At 37.7% G+C, this 22,525-nt stretch overlaps 1 protein-coding gene across 8 annotated transcripts in view; it reads left to right on the forward strand.

Annotated features, from left to right (window-relative positions):
- NLN (neurolysin) overlaps positions 1 to 22,525 on the forward strand; it is a 106,186-nt gene that overhangs the window by 3,428 nt on the left and 80,233 nt on the right. For 2 of the 8 annotated variants that reach the window (XM_025446986.3, XM_025446987.3), the window contains exon 2: positions 1,078 to 1,175. The exons of the other annotated variants lie outside the window; for them this stretch is intronic. In XM_025446986.3, the coding sequence (XP_025302771.1) occupies positions 1,126 to 1,175 (50 nt within the window). In that variant the 5' untranslated portion in view covers positions 1,078 to 1,125. The remainder of the gene's footprint in view (positions 1 to 1,077; positions 1,176 to 22,525) is intronic. 8 annotated transcript variants of the gene reach the window in all.

Genomic DNA, 22,525 nt, shown 5'->3' on the forward strand with positions numbered 1-22,525 from the left:
AATACTTTAGTCTGATCAACCATAGTTTGTTACTCATCTTTTCAAGTACAAATAGTGTTCCATGAGAAAAGCACCAATTTCAGCTCACAATTTAATCACACAAGTGCTTTTGGTTTGGGCAGCCAAATCTTCTGGACAGCCTTGTGCTCAAGTATAAAAGTATAAAGCAGAAGTGCTTTATGCGTACTTTGCCCCACATATCCATTCAATGATTGAGATTTAATAAAATTAATTATTTTACTATTTCATGAAGGGGAAATGGACATTTTTAGCATGAGTGAGTGGCGAAGAATATGACGACTGCTAAAACAGTTGGGTGCCTTGACATGTTGTAAGGAGACAACAATTTCATCTACCATCGCTTCTTACCATCAGTACAAATGTCGACCAAGTGAAAAAAGTAAACATCATAGTATTATCAGGAAGTACTTTTAACCTCATAGATGACTTGAAAGGTCTGAAGGACCCCTCTGCATATTCTCACCCCTAAGATTACAGAACACATTTGAGAACCACTGATAGTGTTCCTCATATTCCTTGTTTATACGTGGAAGAAAATAAATATATAAAAAGCTTTGCAATTATCTTGTTAGAAGCTGGTAATCAAATATATCAACTATTTTGTTACTTAACAGCATAATATTACAGTTAATATATACAGCAGTAGTCACTAATTTATGGGACTTGTGAGTGACTTAATCACAGAATCTTTGTTTCAAATTATGTCCTCCAAAAAACAGTCAATACTAGACAACATGGGGACACCTGGGTGGCTCAGTGGATGAGTGTCTTCCGTTCGAGTCATAATCCTGGGGTCCTGGGATCAAGTCCTACATTGGGCTCCCTGCTCCATGGGGAGCCTGCCTCTCCCTCTGCCTTTCTCTCTCACCGTCTCTCATGAATAAATAAATAAAATCTTTAAAAAAAAAATACTAGACAACATGAAAGGTCCTTTGTGTTTTCTTGATGTATTTTTTCCTGTTTCTTCCTACACTTGGCAGTTCGTTTTAGTGTTTTAAAAGTAACTAGGTTTTTATCTGCTGACTTATGATTTCTTTTGTGTTTTTCTGTTGGCAGAGCTTCTATATCTCCTTTCCAAAGCCAGTTTGACAGCCAGGATCATTGATGAGATTCCAATTTCTTTGGAATGAGGGAGCAGAGAATCTGAAGACAGGGTTAGTTGCTCAGATAATCTTGTGACCTTAAGTAAATCACTCAATATCTTGGTTCCCTCTCAAGTTCCTTATTTTGTAAAATGAAAAGGACTGGACCAAAGGATACTTAAGATTTCTTTCAACTTTTGTTGCCATAGCAATTAAACCAGGAGAACTTCCCCTCCTATCTCAGCCAGATTGCACAGCGTGTGAGCCAAGCAAAATCTGATGTACGCTATAGAGTAAGGGATGGATGGCATTTTCAAAAAAATAAATGAGAAAGATGACTCAACAGTATTTATTCCAAATTATAGCTATAATGGCCCCAGTTTCTTCATTCAATTAAAAAAGAACCACAGTTTAAAAAATTGACACCAATGTATGTTCATTGTAGGAAACTTAGAATATATTCATAAGCAAAAGACACAATCCACCCATCCAGAAAAAAAAACAACAGCACCCAAAAATCTTTTTTGCATATTGATACTTCTTTTCTTTTTACAAATATGGGATTATACCATATTTTTATAAGTTTTATAAAGTGTAAACATTTTTCCATTATATAAACAGTTACAATGTAGTCTATTTGGAAATGTATGATACTTATCCCTACTTTTGGACATAAAAATCATTTCCATTTCCTGCTATGAATAATAGTGCTTAGATAAACATTCTTGCTCTTAAGTCTTTTGCCAAATCCTTAATTATTTCATTAGTATAAACTCTTAGCAGTGGAATTTGTACATCAAGGGGCATGCACATCTTCCAGACCTTTAGTACTTGTTATCCTATTTTTCTCCAAAAAGTTGCACCCAAATTACATTCTTTTTTTTTTTTTTTTAAGATTTTATTTATTCATTCCTGAGAGACGCAGAGAGAGAGAGAGGGACAGAGACACAGGCAGAGGGAGAAGCAGGCTCCATGCAGGGAGCCTGACGTTGGACTAGATCCCGGGTCTCCAGGATCACGCCTTGGGCGGAAGGCGGCGCTAAACCGCTGAGCCACCCGGGCTGCCCCAAATTACACTCTTATCAGTGGAGTATGTAAATGCTAGTTTCCTACACCATTAGCAACACCAAACATTTTAAAATTTTGTATTCGTATCAATTTGTTAAATGGAGACTTTGCTTATTATAATTTGCATTTTTTGTTGAGAGTTTATTTGGTGAGTTTAATTTTTTTTTGGACTTTATTTATTTATTTGACCGAGAACACAGGTGAGGGTAGGAGGATGGGGAAGCAGCAGAGATTGCTGCAGAGGGAGAAGGAGAAGCAGGCTCCTCTTTTAGCAGGAAGCCCCATGCAGGGCTCAGTCCCAGCACCCTGGCATCATGACCTGAGCTGAAGGCAGACACTTAACCAACTGAGCCACCCAAGCACACTGTGAGTTTAATCCTTTAATGAAAATTCAGGACTTGTGATCTGAAAACCAAAAAAGTTGTTTTCGCATGTGACAATTTTTTCATATGGGAAGTCTTAGAAAGTCAGACAAATTAAATTATAGTTCTTGATAAGTTTAATAATATGTACTTTAATAGTAGTTGAATAAATTGAGATTGTCCCCCCAAATCTGATAGATAGAAACCCCAGAATTTTAGGACAATATTGCTAGGAAAAGAAAATACCACTGAAGGAAAGGTTTTAAATTAAATATCAAAGGCTGAGCCGAGATTATCTGTAAAAATACATTCTAAATAAATAAATAAATAAATTTTTAAAAGTTGTAAAGGAGGATTTTTGTTGTTCTTTTTACTCCTGGTTTTGGTACCAGGAGTAAAAAACATCCTGGTACCAGTAACATCCTGGTACTTATTTGAGTTTAAATATTATCGCCTATTTGGTTAAGGCAAAGCCGAGGACTTCTGTGGGGAGAAATACCTAGATTAAAGTATGAAGAACCAAGGGAATTGGTGGTATTTGGGTTCACAGAAATATACCAAGTTCTGCATTAGAAAGGGGGATAGTATAGTACTCTAGACTAGACTAGACCCGGCTCTAGTAATCTGAAGCTGGCCCTGCCACCTACCAGCACAGTGATCTCAAGCAGAATTACTTAGGTTCTCTGTGTCTGTTGTTTCTTCATCAGTAAATTGAAATTAATTGGTTGATTTTTTTCACTCATCAAATATTTTTTGAGTGTATATTTCGTGCCAAACATTATTCTAGTTTCGGTGACATAGCAATGAACAAAGCAGCCAAAAATCTTTGTGTTCAGGGAGCTTACCTTCTATGGGAACATAAGGAAACACAACTAAGGAAAAAATAGAGTATATTAAATGGGGAAATGTGCAAGGGAGCCAAAAGTAAAGCAGGAAAGAAAGATATTCAGTATTGGTGAAAATGAAATGATAGAGTTGATAGGAGAGGGCTCAGTGAGAAGTTGATACTGTGCCTGGTGTGTTTGAGAAAGTGAAGAGGCCATTGTGACTAGAATGGAATACATGTCAGATAGGTGAGTAGGATATGGGACAAGAGAGGGGAAAATGGCTTCATCTATATTAGGAAAACAGTTCCCCCTTCTGGAAGTCCCTTTACTACGCACACAGAACTCTTCACTTCTGACATTAAACAGTCACCAAATATATGTGGAGGTTTTTTCCACGGCAAGCCATTCTCTGAGTCACCAGGTAGATGTCCTACATTTTATTTTATTTTTTTAAGATTTTATTTATTCATGAGAGACACAGAGAGAGAGAGAGAGTGGCAGAGGGAGAAGCAGGCTCCATGCAGGGAGCCCAACGCAGGACTCGATCCTGGGATGCTGGGATCACGCCCTGGGCCAAAGGCTGGTGCTAAACCGCTGAGCCACCCAGGGATCCCGATGTCCTACATTTTAACTCAATTCTGACACTAGCTACCTGGAGATATTGTGAGACCCATAGATTAAGGGCTGGTCGCAGAAGACTACTCCCCAGACTTCACGTGCCAGTTGCAAGCCCATGTTGTTACCTGTGCTTCTAACTAATTGGCTATAAATCTGAGGTTCTCATGATCCCCTCCTTGGGTTAGACTAATTTGTTAGAGAGGCTCACAGAACTCAGGAAACATGTTTACCAGTTTATTAAAAGATAAGGATATAGATGAACAACCAGGTGAAGAGATACATGCAGTGAGGTCTGGGAGGATCCTGAGCATAGTAGCTTATGTCCTTGTGAAGCTGGGGTACATCACCCTCCTGGTATATGGATATGTTCACCAAACTGGAAGCTCTCCAAACCCCATACTACAGGGCGTTTTAATAGAGCCTTCATGAGGTAGACATGATCTATCATAAACTCCCGTTTTCAGCCCTTCCCCCTTCTCAAAGAATTGAGGGGTGAAGGGCAGGGCTGAAAATTCCAAACTTCCGATCATGGCTCGGTCTTTCTAGTAACCAGCCCTTATCCAGGAGCCTATGCAGAGCCACTCATCAGAGGAAAAGCCACTTTGTCACCCAGGAAATTGCAAGGCTTTCAGGAGCCCTGTGTCAGGAACTAGGGTTAGAAACTAAATATTACAACAAGAGATGATTCCAGAACTCTTGTCACTTAGGAAACAACAAGGAGCTCAGTGCCAGGAACCAGGAGCAAAGACCAATATATAGTTGCTATTATCGCACATCACCTTTTTAAGATTGAGAGTAAATACAGAGTACTTTGAACGTTGCCTGTTATGTCCATTATTGTCACCACAATAATGCCATGTAACAAACCAAATCTCCACAAAACATAATGACAGATATTTATTTATGTTTGCTGACAAATGTTTTGTTATGTTTGCCGGGGAGGTTTTCTAGCCTTAACAGTGCTCATTCTGCACCTACAGCCAGCCATGGGTTGTGTAGGCAGCCCTGCTGATCTTGGCTTAGCTGTCCCGTATACGTGGGAATCACATTGTCTCACAGCCCCCAGGAGGCTAACTCCGACCTCTTCTCATGGCGATGGCAGGATTCCATGAGAGTGGAAGTGTTATATAGGCCTCCTCCTAAAGCTTAGGCTTGAGCTGGAACACCGTCAACTCTCCCACATTCTACTGGCCTAAAGCAATTCACGAGGCCAGTCCAGGCGCAAGAAATGGGTAGGTAGACTTTGTATCTCGATGGGAGGAGCAGCAAACTCAAATTATAAGAAGTCGTAGATACGTATGGGGGTGAGATGGAGGCCATTTTAGCAGTTGGCCTACTACATTGTCGCATAAAAGCTCCATAAATATTAGCTATTATTTTCATGTTTGTGAACCACCTCATTGGATCTTGGAGGTTTTCAAGGTCAGATTAATAATGTGTAATAGCCCTTCATAAACGTTGGAGGGTTTTGTGTTTTTTTCGTCATTGGATTTTGGGGTGGGTTAACTGCTTTTTTGCCTACAAAAGTTTAAATTTATTATATAATCAAGTGTATCAATCTCTTCCTTCCTGACTTCTGCCTTTGGTCAAGTGCTTAGAAAGCCCTTCCCTACCTCAAGATTATAATTTTTTTAAAACCACCTGCCTTTTCTTCTAGTATTTTTGTTTCATTTTTCATATTTGAAACTTTTTCTGTCATGAATACTGACTTTTTTGAAGTGACTTTTCTAATTATTAAGTGAAACAACAAGGAAATCCACATAAACCCCACAAAAAAGTATAGGAAAGTCCAGCTTACAAAATAGGGGTTTCTGATTTACTGCAATGTACTTTGGAAGATTGTATCCCATTCTGCCTACTGTGAGATCATCTATTCCTCCTGCTTGGCATTCAGAAGAATACCCTCTTACCTCTTACTTCCCAGCCACGTGAGCTGTTATCTTTGATACCTAATCTTGGTTGTGATCAAGACCATGAGGAAAATTCTTTTCCTGCCTCATGTCTTTTATTTTTTCTTCCTGTCCCCCCATTTGCCTCCATTCTGAAAACCATCAGTTTGTTCTCTATAGTTGAGTCTCTTTCCTGGTCTGCCTCTCCCTTTTTTTTTTTTCCTCTTTGCTCATTTGTATTGTTTCTTAAATTCCATTTTTATGAGTGAAGCTCGTATAATATTTGTCTTTCTCTAACTTATTTCACTTGGCATAATACTGTAGCTCCATCCAGGTCATGGAAAATGGCAAGATTTCATTCTTTTTAATGGCTGAATAATATTCCATTGCATAAACACACCCCACATGTTACCCATTCATCAGTTGATGGACACTTGGCCTGTTTCCATAATTTGGCTTTTTTTTTTTTTTTAAGATTTTTTTTTATTCATGAGAGACAGACAGAGAGAGAGAGAGAGAGGCAGAGGCACAAGCAGAGTCCCATTGACATGGGACTCAATCCTGGGACTCCAGGATCACACCCTGGGCTGAAGGTGGTGCTAAACCGCTGAGCCACCCGGACTGTCCCATAATTGGGCTTTTAAAGATAATTTTGCTATAAACATTAGGGTACATGTATCCCTTTGAATTAGTATATTTTATTCTTTGGGATACCTAGTGGTGCAATTGCTGGATCATAGAACAGTTCTATTTTTGTTTTTTATAATTATGAACTTTATTTACTATGCCAACATTTTCAGGAAAGAGACTGTACATCCAGTTTTTATAACTCATTTTACAAGCAAATTCTAATATACAGTATTTATTCTGGTTTTTAAACTCAATGGGGAAAACAATATGTGGTGTTTTTGTTTTTAGTTAGTAATGACTTAGAGGCTTTAAATTCTTAGGGTCAGTGTTGTTTTGTTATGTTAATGCTCTAATGAGGAGAAAGTGGGTAGCTTTTCCCCAACACAGTTAAAATATACATGAATCTTTAATTGACAGTATAGTTGTAGATTGGCACCCACCATCAGAGTAATTTATCCAAGTGTATTCTTTTAAATTGCTGCAGCAGAAAAAAGGAAGGGAGGTGTGGAAAAAAAATTAGAAAATATGATTCAAGCATCAGAATTAAGAAAAATAGTAAGGCCATCATCCTCAAGGAAAAAATCAGGTATTTGTATTACAGCTATAGTTAAAGAAAGGTTCTATTTTTAGCTTTTTGAGGAACCTCAAAACTGATTTCCAGAGTGGCTACATCAGTTTTCATTCCCACCAACAGTGCAAAAGATTTCCCCTTTAGGAGTAATTTTTTTTTTTTTACCCTTTGAGTATGCTACACTATACATAAGACGTATATAAAAATATTTATGGAAATTACTCTCATTTACTTGGTTTTTTTCAAGTTTCCAAGTCTAAGAAGATAAGCTTCGATGCTTAAAAGCTTTTAAAGTCTCTGTTTTATATTTGCTGACATCTATTGACTAAATCAAGTCACATGGCAAAACCCAGAGTCAAGGGTGGAGACACCTCTTGATGGAAAAAACTGTTAAATTACTTGATAATAGGTTATGCTGACAGAAATAGGAACAATTTGTGGTCTTTTTTGCAATCTATTACATAGCTTCTGTAGTGCTCAAAAAAGAAAAACGTGTCTTTAAATACATTAGCAAAAAAGGAAAGATTTGAGTTTTTATCTCAAGAAGCTAGAAAATGAATAGCAAATTAAACCCAAAGAACATAGAAAGAAGGCAATAATGAAAAGCAAAATTCAATGATACAGAAAACAAACATACAATAGGGAAATTCTACAGAGCTAAAGTTCCTTAAAGATCCATGAACTTTATTTAGCAAGAAAAATGAAAGAAAATACATTTATCAATAAAAGGAGTAAAGTAGGGAGCATCACTACAGATAGTACAGATTTTACAAAAATGAGAGTATTTGTTGTGAAGAAGTATTTGCCAATACATTTGAAAATGTGGATAAATGGAAGAATTCATTGCAAAATATAACATTTAAATAGACACCAGAAGAAATAGACAATCTATGTTTGTTAAAGAAACTGTTTTTGTATTGAAAGCCTTTTCCACCAAAAGTCTAGACCCACATGGCTTTAGCAATGAACTCTTCCAAATAGTTAAGGAATAACACCAATTATGCATAAACATTTCCAAAGAATAGGAAAATAGTTGACACTTCCCACTTAGTTTTATGAGACCACCAAACCCTTATTACAGAAATTCAGGAGGACAATACAAGGAAAAACCAGTGGGCTTTTTTAAGTTAGAAAAAATTAGAAAATCAATGAAATTAACCAATCAATGGAATAAAGGAGGAAAGTCATGTAATTATTTTGCCCGATGTAAAAAAGAATTTGATAATACCCTTCATGATTAAAAAAAAAAAAATTTAGCAGGTGCCTGGGTGGCTCAGTTGGTTAAGCATCTGCCTTCGGCTCAGGTCATGATCCCAGGGTCCTGGGATGGAGCCCCACATAGGGCTCCCCGCTTAGTGAGGAGCCTGCTTCTCCCTCTCCCTCTGCCTGCCATTCCCCCTGCTTGTACTCTCTCTGTCTCTTTATCTTAAATAAAGATATTAAATCTTTTTTTAAAAAAATCTTTAAAAAAAATAAAATATTTTAAAAAATACTTTATGCAGCCTAGTCTTTTCAATCTCTTCAGGGTCTCTGTAGAAGTAGAGATCAGACATGACTTCCAGTGGGTGTTCAGGAGAAACGGCCCCACAGGAGCACAGAACCTCCCCAGGCCAGCATCCACATATCAGACCCACTGAGTGCATCCCTCATAGCAAGGGATGACGATGTCTGTGCGTTGCAGAGGACAGTCTCTGTTACACAGAGCAGTGGCAGGCAAGTTAATGTAAGACACGTCTGGAGAGGCTGGTGGTCAACCCTGGGGTCAGTAACCACCAGAATTCTCAGCTCCTCGAGGGCTTTCTGGATCTGGTTAGTGAAGGTTCTAGGTGTGGGGTGGCCAGCGATAGGAGTGGCTCCAGTAGCAGCAGCAAATTTCAGCATAGCTCGCTGGCCTGTATTCCTGTGTGATAGGACATTGGCATGAGCCAGGTTTTCAGTCGCAACAGTGGTGTGAGCTGTCAGCAGAAGGTTTTCTCAGGTTCTCTCTTGAATCTGTGATGCACATACCATCACTTTTGTAGATGTACTGTTCCGTCAGGAGGTCACATTTGGTGCCAGCTAAATGGGTCCCTGCTGCAAGGAATTTGAGGACATCCTCCTCCTGCATTTGCGGGACAAGAGCTCTGGGCGTTGTGAAAGGTTCCCTTTACATTACAGTGGGAATGTGGAACATCTGTGGATCCCTCCCTGGGAAGCAGAAAAGTAGACTACTGAATATTGTAAAATTTCCCCTAAGTCAACCTTTAGATTCAGTAAAAATCCCAGTCCCAAAATCCCAGTCTCCAAATTTTGGAGAAATTGACATGTAGATTCTAAAATTTAACATGGAAACACAAAAGGCTGAGAACAGCAAAACACAAACTTGAAAAATATGAAGTTAGAGGATGCGAGCAACCAAATATCAAGGAATTACAAAGGTACGGTTACTAAAAAACAAAACACGATGTGGTATTGGTGCGAGGATAGAAAAATAGATGAAGTAAGAGAGTCCAGAAATAAACTTACACATACTTGACAACTATTTTATAATAACAGTGTGACCTTAGTAGGGGGAAGGGGGACTTTTTTCAATAAATAATATTTGGTCAGTTGCATATCCATACAGAAAGAGATGAATACTTTTTTTTCACCTGTATTCTTTTTTTAAATTTATTTAAATTTCAGTTACCATACAATGTAATATTAGTTTTAGGTGTACAACATACTGGTTTGACACTATCTGGTCTGATCTCAGCAATTACATTCCTTATTAATCCCCATCAGCTATTTCACCCATTGTTCCACCCACCTCCCCTCTGGTAATCATTGATTGGTTCTCTATAGCTAAGAGTCTATTTCTGGGTTTGTTTTGCTCTTTTTCCCCCCCTTTGCTTGTTTATATTGTTTCTTAAATTATACATATGAGTAAAATCATATGGTATTTGTCTCTGATATATTTTGTGGAGCATAATACTTCATCTGTGTCATTGCCAAGTGACAAAATTATATTCTTTTTTATGGCAGAGTAATGTTCCATCCTATATTCCATTTATATATGTACATATATAAATACAGGTATATACACATATATACATATACAGACATATTTATATATACATATATATGCAAACACACTGCATTTCTCCTTTATCTACTCATCAATCAGTGGACACTGGCCTTTTTCCGTAATTAGGCTATTGTAGATAATGCTGCTGTAAGCATCAGGGTGGTTGTATCCCTTTGAGTTAGTGTTTTTGTATTCTTTGGGTAAATAGTGAATAGTACAATGGCTGGATCATAAGGTAGTTTCTGTTTTTAGCTTTTTGAAAAATGTTCTCACTGTTTTCCAGAGTGGCTTCATCAGTTTGCATTCCCACCAGCAATGCCAAAGAGTTCTCCTTTCTCCACATTCTTGCCAACACGTGTTGTTTCTTAGCCATTCTGACAGGTGTGAAGTCATATCTCATTATAGTTTTGATTTGTAGTCCCCTGATGATAAATTATGCTGAGCATCTTTCATGTGTGTGTTGACCATCAGTATGTCTTTTTTGGAAAAATATCTATTCGTGTCTTCTGCCCATTTTCAAATTGGATTATTTGGTTTTTGGATGTTGAGTTTTGTAAGTTGGATACTAGCCCTTTATCCAATATGTCATTTTCAAGGATCTTCTCCCACTCTGAAGGTTGCCTTTTAGTTTTATTGTTTTCTTCATTGTACAGAAGCTTTTTATTTTGATATAGTCCTAATGGTTTAATTTTTGCTTTTGTTTCCCTTAGCTCTGGAGACTTATCTAGAAAGAAGTTGTCATGGGCAATGGCAAAGAAGTTATTGCCTGTGTTCCTTTCTATTATTTTTATGGTTTTAAGTCTCACATTTGGGTCTTTAACCCATTTTGAATTTATTTTTGCGTATGATATTAGAAAATGGTGTAATTTCATTCTTTTGCATGTTGTTGTCCGGTTTTCCCAGCACCATTTGTTGAAGAGACATTCATTTCTCTCATAGGTTATCCTTTCCTGCTTTCTTGAAGATTAATCAATCATATGGTAATGGGTTCTTTTCTGGGTTTTCTTTTTTGTCTTTTTTTAAGATTTTATTTTTATGTAATCTCTACAACCAACGTGGAGGTCGAACTGCCAACCCTGAGATCAAGAGTCTCATGCTCTACCAATTGAGCCAGCACAGGTGCCCAGAACTGCTCATTTCTGGGTTTTCTATTCTGATTTTTTGATCCGTGTGTCTATTTTTGTGCCAGTACCTTACCGTTTTGATTACTACAACTTTGTAATATAACGTGAAGTCTGGATTTATGACACCTCCAGCTTTGCTTTGCTTTTTCAAGGTTGCTTTAGCTATCAGGGCCTTTTGTAGTTCCATTTGTTCTAGTTATGCAAAAAATGCTATTGGTATTTTAATAGATATTGCATTAAATGTGTGGATGATGGAATGCCTGGGTGGCTCAGTGGTTGAGCATCTACCTTTGGCTCAGGTCGTGACCCCGGGGTCCTGGGATCAAGTTCCGCATCAGGCTCCCTGCAGGGAGCCTGCTTCTCTCTCTACCTGTGTCTCTGCCCCCCCTCCCTGTGTCTCTCATGAATAAATAAATAAAATCTTAAAAAAAATGTGTGGGTGGCTTTAGGTAGTAACAGTATTTTTTCTTAACAAATTGTTAAATATTTAACAGTATTTGTTCTTCCAATCCATGAGCATGGAATGTCTTTCCGTTTCTTTGTGTCATCTTCGATTTCTTTCATCATTGTTTTATAGTTCTCAGAGTATGGGCCTTTCGCTGCTTGGGTAGGGTTTATTCCTAGATATCTTACTATTTTTGTTATAATTGTAAATGGGATTGTTTTCTTAATTTCTCTTTCTGCTGCTTCATCATTGGTGTTTAGAAATATAACAGGTTTCTTTATGTTGATTTTGTGTCCTCCTACTTTGCTGAATTCGTTTATCAGTTCTAACAGTCATTAGGGTTTTCCTGCCCCACACCTTAACAATGGTTATACTGACTGAAATAATCACAGCTTTCAGGTATAGCCTAACTTTCTACAATGCACAACATTCATACAATAAGGGCCACACTGTTAGGTTTTATCATTCTAACACTGAAGTTTATACAAATATACAACTTCCAGATTTCACTTTTTATAGAATTCTGTGCCAACATAGAGAAACATAAATTATTTATTTGAAAGAGAAATAGATGAATGATACTAGATTCCAACTGCCAATTATGCAATTCTTTTTAGAATTCTTATATTCAGTCTACTTTTTCATTTTACAGATATTTATTGAGCACTTGTTAACGTTATTTAATCTCAGTGTCACTTTATCCTAAACCAAAATTAGAAACCTTATAAATCTGTCTTTTGCCGTTGTTCTCTGTCTCTGAATGTCACCGTTTACTGACGTCAAAAGTCTAGGAGCTGTCCCTGGCCTTTTTCTCTGTCTCTATCTTTTCCATCAATTACCTTGTTTAAAGACTTTCTCTTTTCTCTATTTGCAGTACCACCACTTTAATCCAAATCCTCATCATGTATAACAGCCTCAATTTTTGCTCCCTATTCATATATTTTCCTTCCAAAAACAGAGACCTTTATGCAATCCGAATGTGACTTGTCACACTGCAATTTAAAATTCGTTAGTTCAGGGGCCCCCAGCTAGCTCAGTCATGAAGCGTCCGACTCTTGGTTTCTGCTCAGGTCGTGATCTCAGGGTCATGAGATGAAGCCCTGAATCAACCTCCATGCTCCACCAAGGAGTCTGCTTGAGAGTCTCTCCCTCTCTCTGCCCCTCCCCCACCTATCAAATAAATATTTTTTTTAAAAAGATAAAAATCTTTAGTTTACCATTAACCTTAGGATAAAATCAAAATCTTTTATTGGTTTATAAATCCCTATACAGTCCAACCACTACTTAGCTGGCCCAGCTTTTCCTCTCACTCAGTGGACTCAGTATTTCAGCCAGAGAAGTCATGTCTTTATATCCTTCTCATAAATTAACACATACTGATCCCTTATTTGGAACATTTTTTTCTTCCCTACTGTTCCACAGCCTGGCTAATACTTGTCATTCATCTTAAAAGTTATCATAAAATATTATACACAAAAGAGATCTATAGTTAAAAGAATGAAAAAAAGAGTATCTGTATATCTAAAAGGACATTTCTAGTACCTTTGAAGTCTTTTACGTGCCCCTCTCTGACCATATCTCTTCTCCTTATTCCAGAGATAACTGCTGTCCTGTATTCATGTTTATTGTCCTGTTGCTTTTCTTTACGTCATAACACAAATACATGTTTTCCTTAACAACATATGGTTTGGTTTCACATGATGAGACTAGTTTTATATGGCTGTGGTTCATTTTTATTGCTCTGAGACCTTTCACTGGGTGATCATTTTAAAATTTGTTGTCTAGTTTCTTATCAATGAGTATTTAGGTCATTCCCAGTTATTTGCTATTATAAACAATATTGGTATTAATATTTTTATAATTTCTCCTAATTCATATGTGCAAGGGTTAAGAAAAATTGCTAGGTTGTATGATCTATACATTTTCTGCTTTATCAAAGATATCCAGTCTTCTTCCAGTGTGGTAATACTAGTTTACTTCCTCTCCCTGTGTAGTGTTCATGAGTATCCATTGATCCTCCATCCTCAGCAAATCTTGGTGTTGTCAGACCTTTTGCCAGTACAGTGGTTATAAAATGTATCTCTTGGATTTTGTACACATTGCTGTGTTTACTAATGAGTTTGAGTGTATATTCACATTTATTTGCCATTTGTATTTTATACCTGTGGTGTCTTTTGTCTATTTTCCTTGGGTTGTTTATTTTTTTCATACTGGATTTGAGCACTTTTTATATATTCTAGATACTTCATTTGATTTCCACTCAAAAAGCACACTTACAGGGGTGCCTTGGTAGCTCAGTTGGTTGTTCGACTCCTGGTTTCAGCTCAGGTTATGATGTCAGGGTCAGGGAATTGAAATCCACATATAGGGCTCCACCCTGAAGGCAGCGTATGCTTGAACTTCTCTCTCTCTCCCTCTCCCCCTCCTCATGCTTGCGCCATCTTTCTCTCTAAATAAATAAATACGATATATATATATTTTTTAATTTTATTTATTCATTCATGAGAGACAGAGAGAGAGAGAGAGAGAAAGGCAGAGACACAGGCAGAGAGAGAAGCAGGCTCCATGCAGGTAGCCCAACGCTGGACTCGATCCCGGGTCTTCAGGACCACATCCTGGCCTGAAGGTGGCGATAAACCGCTGAGCCACCCAGGCTGCCCAAATAAGATATTTGTTAGGGGGACCTGAGTGGCTCAATTAGTTAAGCATCCACCTTCAGCTCAGGTCATAATCCCAGCATCCTGGGATCAAGCCCCACATTGGGCTCCCTGCTTAGCGAGGAGTCTGCTTCTCCCTCTCCCTTTGCCTACCGTTCCATTCCCCTGCTTATACTCTCTCTGTGTCAAATAAATAAATAAAATATTTAAAGAGTCAATAAATAAATAAAATATTTTAAAAATACTTATACTTTATCTATGCTAGTAGATACTGAGCTAAACTGAGAATACAGCTGTAGTCAAGAAACCATCCCTTGGAGCTAGACAGTATAAAGCTAAGTGAAATAAGTCAGAGAAGGACAAATACCATATGACTTTATTCATATATGGATTTTTTTTTATTCGTTCATGATAGACATAGAGAGAAAGAGAGAGAGAGAGAGGCAGAGACACAGGCAGAGGGAGAAGCAGGCTCCATGCCTAGAGCCCGACGTGGGACTCGATCCCGGGACTCCAGGATCATGCCCTGGGCCAAAGGCAGGCGCTAAACCGCCAAGCCACCCAGGGATGCCCTATATATGGAATTTAAGAAACAAATGAACAATGGGAGAAAAGCCAATCCAAAAAATAAACTGTTAACTTGAAATAACAAACTGATGGTTACCAGAGGGGAGGTGGGTGGGGGATGAGTGAAATAGGTGAAGGGGATTAAGAGTAAATTTATCTCAATGAGCATCAAGTAATATATAGAAATGTGGAATCACTATATTGTACACCTGAAACTAATGTAACGCTGTATGTTAACTATACTAGAATTAAAATTTAAAACTTAAGGGCAGCCCGGGTGGCTCGGTGGTTTAGCGCCACCTTCAGCCCAGGGCCTGATCCTGGAGACCAGGGATTGAGTCCCGCACTGGGCTCCCCACAGGGAGCCTCCTTCTCCCTCTGCCTGTGTCTCTGCCTCTCTCTCTCTGTGTCTCTCATGAAAAAATAAATAAAATCTTTAAAAAAATTTTTTTTGACTTAATAAAAAAGGAAAAAGAAATGATCCCTGCTCACATGGGTTCATGCCCTCCCTCTATTCAAGGAGTCAGAGAGTAATGAAACAAATCTCTAAAGTAGTTAGATTGTGGGGCACCTGGGTGGCTCAGTTAAGTGTCCAGCTCTTGGTCATTATCTCATGTGGGATTGAGCCTCGAGTTGGGCTCTGCACTCAGTGGGGAGTCTGCTTGAAGAATCTCCCTCTGCTGCTTCCCCTGCTCACGCACGTGGGCTCTCTCTCACTGTTCCTCTAATATAAAATAAATCTTTTTTAAAAAAGTTAGATTGTAATAGATGCTGTTAATATCAGTTTACTTGCACTTCCTCAGAATGAACTTATCCAACTCCTACTAAATTTGGTCCCTTTGAGTACTATAAGTACTTCCATAGCACACACAGTAGTAGCAGTAGTAATGTTTGTCTGCCTCACTAGTTGACAAGTTTTTTTAGATCAGGAGCCTCTATTGTTGTTGTTGTTGTTGATTTCTGTATCTCTAGCACTTAGCCTGGTGTTGTTCACTTGGTAGATGCTTACTAATATATTTATTGAACTAACGTGAATGGATGGATGGTTGGATGGATAAAAAGTTATCAGTGATAATAACTGAAAATTCAGCATTTGCTGGTGATACCAAAGAAGTATAGGCCGGGATTTGACAATGACAGGTAAAACTCCATAGAAAGTAACTATTTGGGGATCCCTGGGTGGCTCAGCGGTTTGGCACCTGCCTTTAGCTCAAAGCGTGATCCTGGAGTCCCAGGATCAAGTCCCGCATCAGGCTCCCTGCAGGGAGCTTGCTTCTCCCTCTGCTTGTGTCTCTTTCAATCCTTATACGAAATAGATAGCTCATTGCTGATTTTTTTTTTATTCAAAAATACAATTGCCAGAGGAAAGTACTATGTCTAAGTCTTAATTTAGGCCTAGTTGAGTAATAAAAAATTACAGAGTAGAGTAATATGCAATAGGAAGATAATTTAACCAACAAATACAAAGGAATTTTTAGTATATACTGTGTGAGTATGAGGCAGAAGAGAAGCCATATATTAGAAAACATGGTGTTAGTCATACTCCGTATCCCTGGAGGCATTCACACAGTGATTTGGTGCCCTGCAGACCCAGTTGGTAGATCTGAAGAGTAATAGTCTCATGTAATGAATATTCTGGGAGCAAGACTCATTCTAAATAAGTCAACTTGGATACTGAAGAAATTGAAGGAGGTTCCAGCCTGTGAAGTACTGGGTCAGAAGCAACCAAGCTGAGAAAGAGAGAAGACAAACTTCTTGTGAGTGAGCCTGGGGTCAGCCAAGGGCGCACAGAAGCCAAACTCCCTGGACTTGGGTAGAAGGTGTTAAGTACCAGGGAGTAACAAATTGATATGGAGTTCAGGGGAGGGAGAGATTAGTTCCAAGATAAAAGGGAGGGACAAGGTCATAAATGATCCTTGAAGGGGGTAGGATTTGGACATGTGAATATTAGAGGAGGGTGTTCTCTAACTCTCAGACTATCAGAATTTAGAAATGGCCACATTGAGTAACATTCACTATATCTTCAAGAAAGTAAAATGCTGAAACATAAGCCCGTAGTTGGCTACCCAGGACTTAACTTCACTGACCATCCTAAATTAAGAGATTTGAACTAACTAGTTTCTAAGGTCCCTTCCAACCATGATTTTGTGAATCTTCCTTCATTCTCTGGTCAAGTATGTTTATTCTGTGCTCTTGTTTTTCTTTGAGGTTTGCTCCATTTAATATCTCTTTTATTTTTAAGCAATCTCTCAACCCAACCTGGGGCTTGAACTTAGGACCCTGAGATCAAGAGGTGTGTTCTCTACAACTGAGCCAGCCATGTGCCTCTAGTGTCCCTTTTAATATTGAATTTGTTACTGTTGCATTCTTCTGTTTTTCAGATCACATCTGAATTTAGAATAATAACTAGAGCTAGGCACATGGAAAGTCATTATTTTTTTTATTTTTTATTATGTAAATGTTCCATCATAAACCAAAGTCAAAAATTAGTAAGCAGACTTTCCTCCCCAATCTTCAAAATTGTCAGCTCATTGCCAATCTGTTTTCATATACTTTTTCCTCCAATTATTTTGAGACATATTCCTAGCATTATATTACTTTAATCATAAGTTTTTCAGTTTATAGCCCTAAGATAAATTCTTTTTCAGAGATCCATAATCTATAATAATCAGTAGATACATAATAATAGATATATAATCTACTTATCGTCGTCACATGTAATAACAATGGACACACATTAGTGGCTGAACCAATCTTTAAAAAGAAAAGCAAACTAGTTGTTAGGTAGAGGATGAGGATTTAGCCATTATCATTCATTCAACAAAATATCCATGTGTAGATGAGGATTTAGCCATTATCATTCATTCAACAAAATATCCATGTGTAGATGACCCAAAAAAAGAGCCTATTAACTAATGTACCAAGGAGAGAAGTGTCTCTCCTGAGTACTTTAGGAAGGATTTCAATTCTGAGAACTATACCCCAAACACCAATTACATGTGCCAAAAGCAATTTACTCATCCTCCTAGAGAAAAATAAAAGTGGAATGTCTTTTTAGAATTGTGGTTTTTCATGAGTGTGAGTAGGCCATTTACTAATGAATTATTAAGGAAGTCTTGATTTTATTTGTGATGCAGCACTTGTTTTCAGATGCTCTCCTTCTCAGGTGGCTTTACTTAAGCCAGTTAAAGGATTTAAGAAGAGCCATCTTTTCATGTTCATTTATACTACATTTCTTTAAAACCTGTAAATATTAAACCACTTGTCCTATATACAACATTAGGAGAAAAATCAGTTAAACTAATATGTTCTGCTTCTTATTTTTCAGAACCTGAGATTTTTCTATTTCCTTCCTTATAATTTTGTAATCAACCTTCTCTGTAAGTTCTATTTGCCCAGAGTAGAAATAGTACAAGTATTTCTAGTCTCACAAAGTTCTTCATATGACCTTAAGCAGTTTCTTTGTAACATTTTTAATTTGTATTCCTATTTCCTGGAAAAGATGACTTTGAAGAGTCTCTTCTCATGTATTTTCAGAAGAACTTATTTCCATTATATTCTAAAATCTAAAGAGAATTTCCTTTTTTTTTTAAGTGGATCACTAACTTTTTAAAAAGATTTATTTATTTTAGAGAGAAAGAGAAAAAAAGAGCACAAGGGGCAGTGAGGTGGGGCAGGGAGGAGCAAAGGAACAGGGAGAGAGAATCTTAAGCAAGCTCTAAACCCTGAGCTCATGACCTGAGCTGAAACCAGGAGTCAGTTGAAACCAAGAGTGGGTCACTTAACTAACTGCACCACCCAGGCACCCCAGATCACTATTTTAAGAAAGAGCTCACCAAACTGAATCATCATTCATTCCTAGGGGAGACTTTGTATAATAACATTAGTTCTACTTCTAGGCCTTACTGATAATAGGAAGTTGTATATAACTGAGGTTGTATGTAGCACTGGCTCCAAAATACATAGTATATTTTCATTGTATAGGACCACGATTGGACCTTTATAGCTGCACTGGTCATTTTAGTCATCAAATTTTTGTTGATATTTAAAAATAAACTTTTGGTTTTTTAACAGTTCCAGATTTGTTTTTAAAGATTTTATTTATTTACTCATGAGGGACGCAGGGAGAGAGAGAGGCAGAGACACAGGCAGAGGGAGAAGCAGGCTCCATGCAGGGGGCCCGATGTGGGGCTCTAACCCACATCCCCAAGATCACGCCCTGAGCTGAAGGCAGACGCTTAACCCCTGAGCCACCCAGGCATCCCTGAACAGTTCCAAATTCATAGGGAAGTTGCCAAGATAGTACAGAGTTCCTATAAATCCCTTATCCAGTTTCCTCTAATGTTAACATCTTACATTGGAAGGGGTTACGTGGTTACAATGTTAGATGGTTACAATAGAACCAACATTGGTTCCTTAGTATGACTAAGAAACCAGTATGTGTACGTGACTATTAATTAAATTCTATACTTTATTCGGATTTCACTCATTTTTCCCTAATGTCCTTTTCATCTTTCAGAATCCGTTTCAGGAGATCACATTATATTTAATCAGCATGTTCCCCTAGGCTCCTCCGGGTGGTGAGAATCATTCAGTCTTTGTTTTGAATAGTCTTGATAGTTTTGAGTAGTGCTGACAGGTATTTTGTGGAATGTCCCTTAATTTATCTCACAATTAGACAGATCAGGGTTATAGGTTTTGGGGAAGAAGATTGCAGAGGTCATATGCCCTTTATATCATGTCATGTTTAGGGGTACATGATGTCTACAGGACATCACTGATGATGTTAATCTTGGTCAGTTGGCTGAGGTAGTGTTTGCTAGATTACTATAAAGTTATTTTTCCATGCCCTTCTCTTTGGGAGCAAGTCACTAAGTGCAGCCCGTACTCAAGGCAGGAGAGAAGTTAATCTTCACCCTCTTGAGCTCTGGAGTGTCTACATCAAATATTTGATATTTACTTATACTGGAGCTTTTTTTTTCCTTCCTTCATTCCTTCCCTGTTTCCTTCTTTCCTTCCTTCCTTCTTTACTCATGTATGTCAGTAGGGAGTCATAGATTTTATACTTTGGAAAAACCAGTTGTACGTTGACTCTCCCTCCTCTTAAAGAAGTCACAAGTGGTAGGTACAGCACTCTGCCACATTTTTTTATTTATTTTTTATTTTTTTATTTTAATTTTTTTTAGCCACATTTTTTTAAAACTTTAAATTTTGAGATCCAGATTTACAAACAGTTATATGAGAAATAACACAGAATGATCGCATAGCCACTTCATACAGTTTTCTCCGGTTACTATCAGGAATTGATGGAATTGATGCAATCCGCCAACCTTATTCACATTTCACCAGTTTTATATCCACTCATTTCTATGCGTTTGTGTATATATGTGTAATTTTTTTTCACATGAGTGAATTTCTGTGACCACTAGTCATCAACTGTGAATGCTACTTCCATGGGAACAAAAAAGAGACTGTACAATGAAAGAAAATAGGTACTTCTCTTGGCTTTATCAGACACAGGAGACTACTTAGAATAAGAGCCACTGGAACATCTCTAGGTTTGGAGTAGTTCTGCTCTGTATTCAAAGTATTTGTGGCAGAGATCATGGTATATATTTTTGTGAACGGGCTCTTTGTGGGATGCTACTGTGTTACCTTTTCAAGAGCACTTTGAAAGTTCAGCGTTTTCTTAAAGATTTTCCTAGAGCTGTTCAACATTTTCTGTATCATCTAAAAAATTACTTTCCCATACCAGCAGGTGGAAGCAAGAGCAGACTTATTGTGTACTTGCCTTGCAAGTACACGGGCCTTTTCTGTAGATAATCTGTCTGTGACTCAAAGTATCTTTATGATATATCCCTTCCTTAATTACTTTTCTTGAACAACTTTATTGTCTTGGCACCTTTTCTTGATTGCTTTATTACCTTATTTACTTGGTGTCTTGGGCTTAACTTAATAGTCATTCTAGGGCTAGGAATTCAGCTTTTTCATCACTTTTCTAGCTCATTGATTCAGCAGTTAGAACCTGTATGATTTGCATTGACACATTCTTCCATATTTGTTAAGAAACACAAAGGTGACTAAGATGTGGAGTGTGTTCTTAAAGAGCTTACATTCTAGTAGAATGAGAAAGAGAGTGTCTTCATTCCTCCCCTGACCTGGGGGAAACAGGTCAATCAATCTTTCTAGTGTTTCACCAGCCAATCTATAGGTGGTATTAAATCTTCATACAGATTTTAACTTATTAAATGAATATCTATTGCATATCAGGCACTTTATAGGAGTTTAACTTATAAATTTATGCTTTTTTCCTTATAGATTTTTAAAAAGACCAGTCTTTGGATGTATCATTTATTTTTAATTTTTTTAAATACAGATTGTATAAAGTATCCAGTTGACATACAGACCCTGAAACATTGAACTTAAGGAATTTAGAAGTTAGAAGTAGCTAATGTTAGTAATATTTCTGGGAATATACTTGGATGATGTTCTACAAATGCTAATTAAAAGAAAATAGAAGTATGATACTCTACATCAATTCTGTTATCTATGTAGCAACAGCTAATAAGAAAAGTATTAAAATATTTTATACAAAGGATATGAAAGAAGAGAACCAAGGTCTAAGTGTGTGTGTATTTGCAGGGGGGTGTGTATGCATGCACAGAGGGAAATATAGAAGAATGTACCCTTGGCAGAGTTAATAGCTCTGTCCTCTAAATCATCCATCACTTTATTCATGTAAAATTTGCTGTCTTGTATTCTCTCTGTCTCTTTCTCAAAACTGTAAGCTCCTGAAGGGCAATAACTGTATTCCATTCATGTTTGTAACCACAGTAAGTTAATTAAAGGAATGACTGAATCAACTCATTTCATTCATGGAAAATCCCTTTATGATAAACCTTTTTTTTTTTTTTTGATAATATAATCTGGAGTTTAGGCATATTCACAGATGACGGTAACAGCTCACTGTTTCTTATCTGAGAATCACCAGGGAATAAAGAACTAGCCTTTGTTGCGTAAGTTTTCTTAGAATGCCTCAGCTGAATCTTATCTATGTGAAATGTAGATTGTTTGGCTGTGTACATTAAGAACGTGTTTGCAGCTTCCAATGAATACACTTTTTCAAGTAGTTTACTGCTTACCTAAGAGCAATTAATCAAAGGGCCCTGAAAAAGATTTGAGACCTGGGTGCAAAGGGTAGCCATCAGGTCATCCCAGTTTGAGGTGTTTTAGTTTTTGGAAATGGGTGACTACAAGCTGCCCGTGCCTACATGGCCCGTTTTTCAGAGCTGGATACAAGCTGAAGTGGGGCACTTCTCCACAGCCCTTCGCAGCAGTCCTTCAGGGAGTGGTATAGATAGCAGATCAGATAAGTGACATTAAAATGTTTGCTTTACTTGCCTGATTTTCTCATTACGAGCAGGGTGGATCATCATGGAGGTGCAACTAGTGAGAAACCTGCTCTTTTCCATCGTCTACATCATCTAGCAGATGATGCATCTGCTACATGAGTATAGCATGGTTAAGAATATGGGCTTTGTACACAGATCTAGGTTTCAATCTTAGCTCCTGCTTTGTGACCCTGACCCTTTACTCTTCACGCCTCATACTAGTAGGT

The sequence above is a fragment of the Canis lupus genome, chromosome 2 (assembly GCF_003254725.2).
Source record: "Canis lupus dingo isolate Sandy chromosome 2, ASM325472v2, whole genome shotgun sequence".
NCBI lineage: Eukaryota > Metazoa > Chordata > Mammalia > Carnivora > Canidae > Canis > Canis lupus.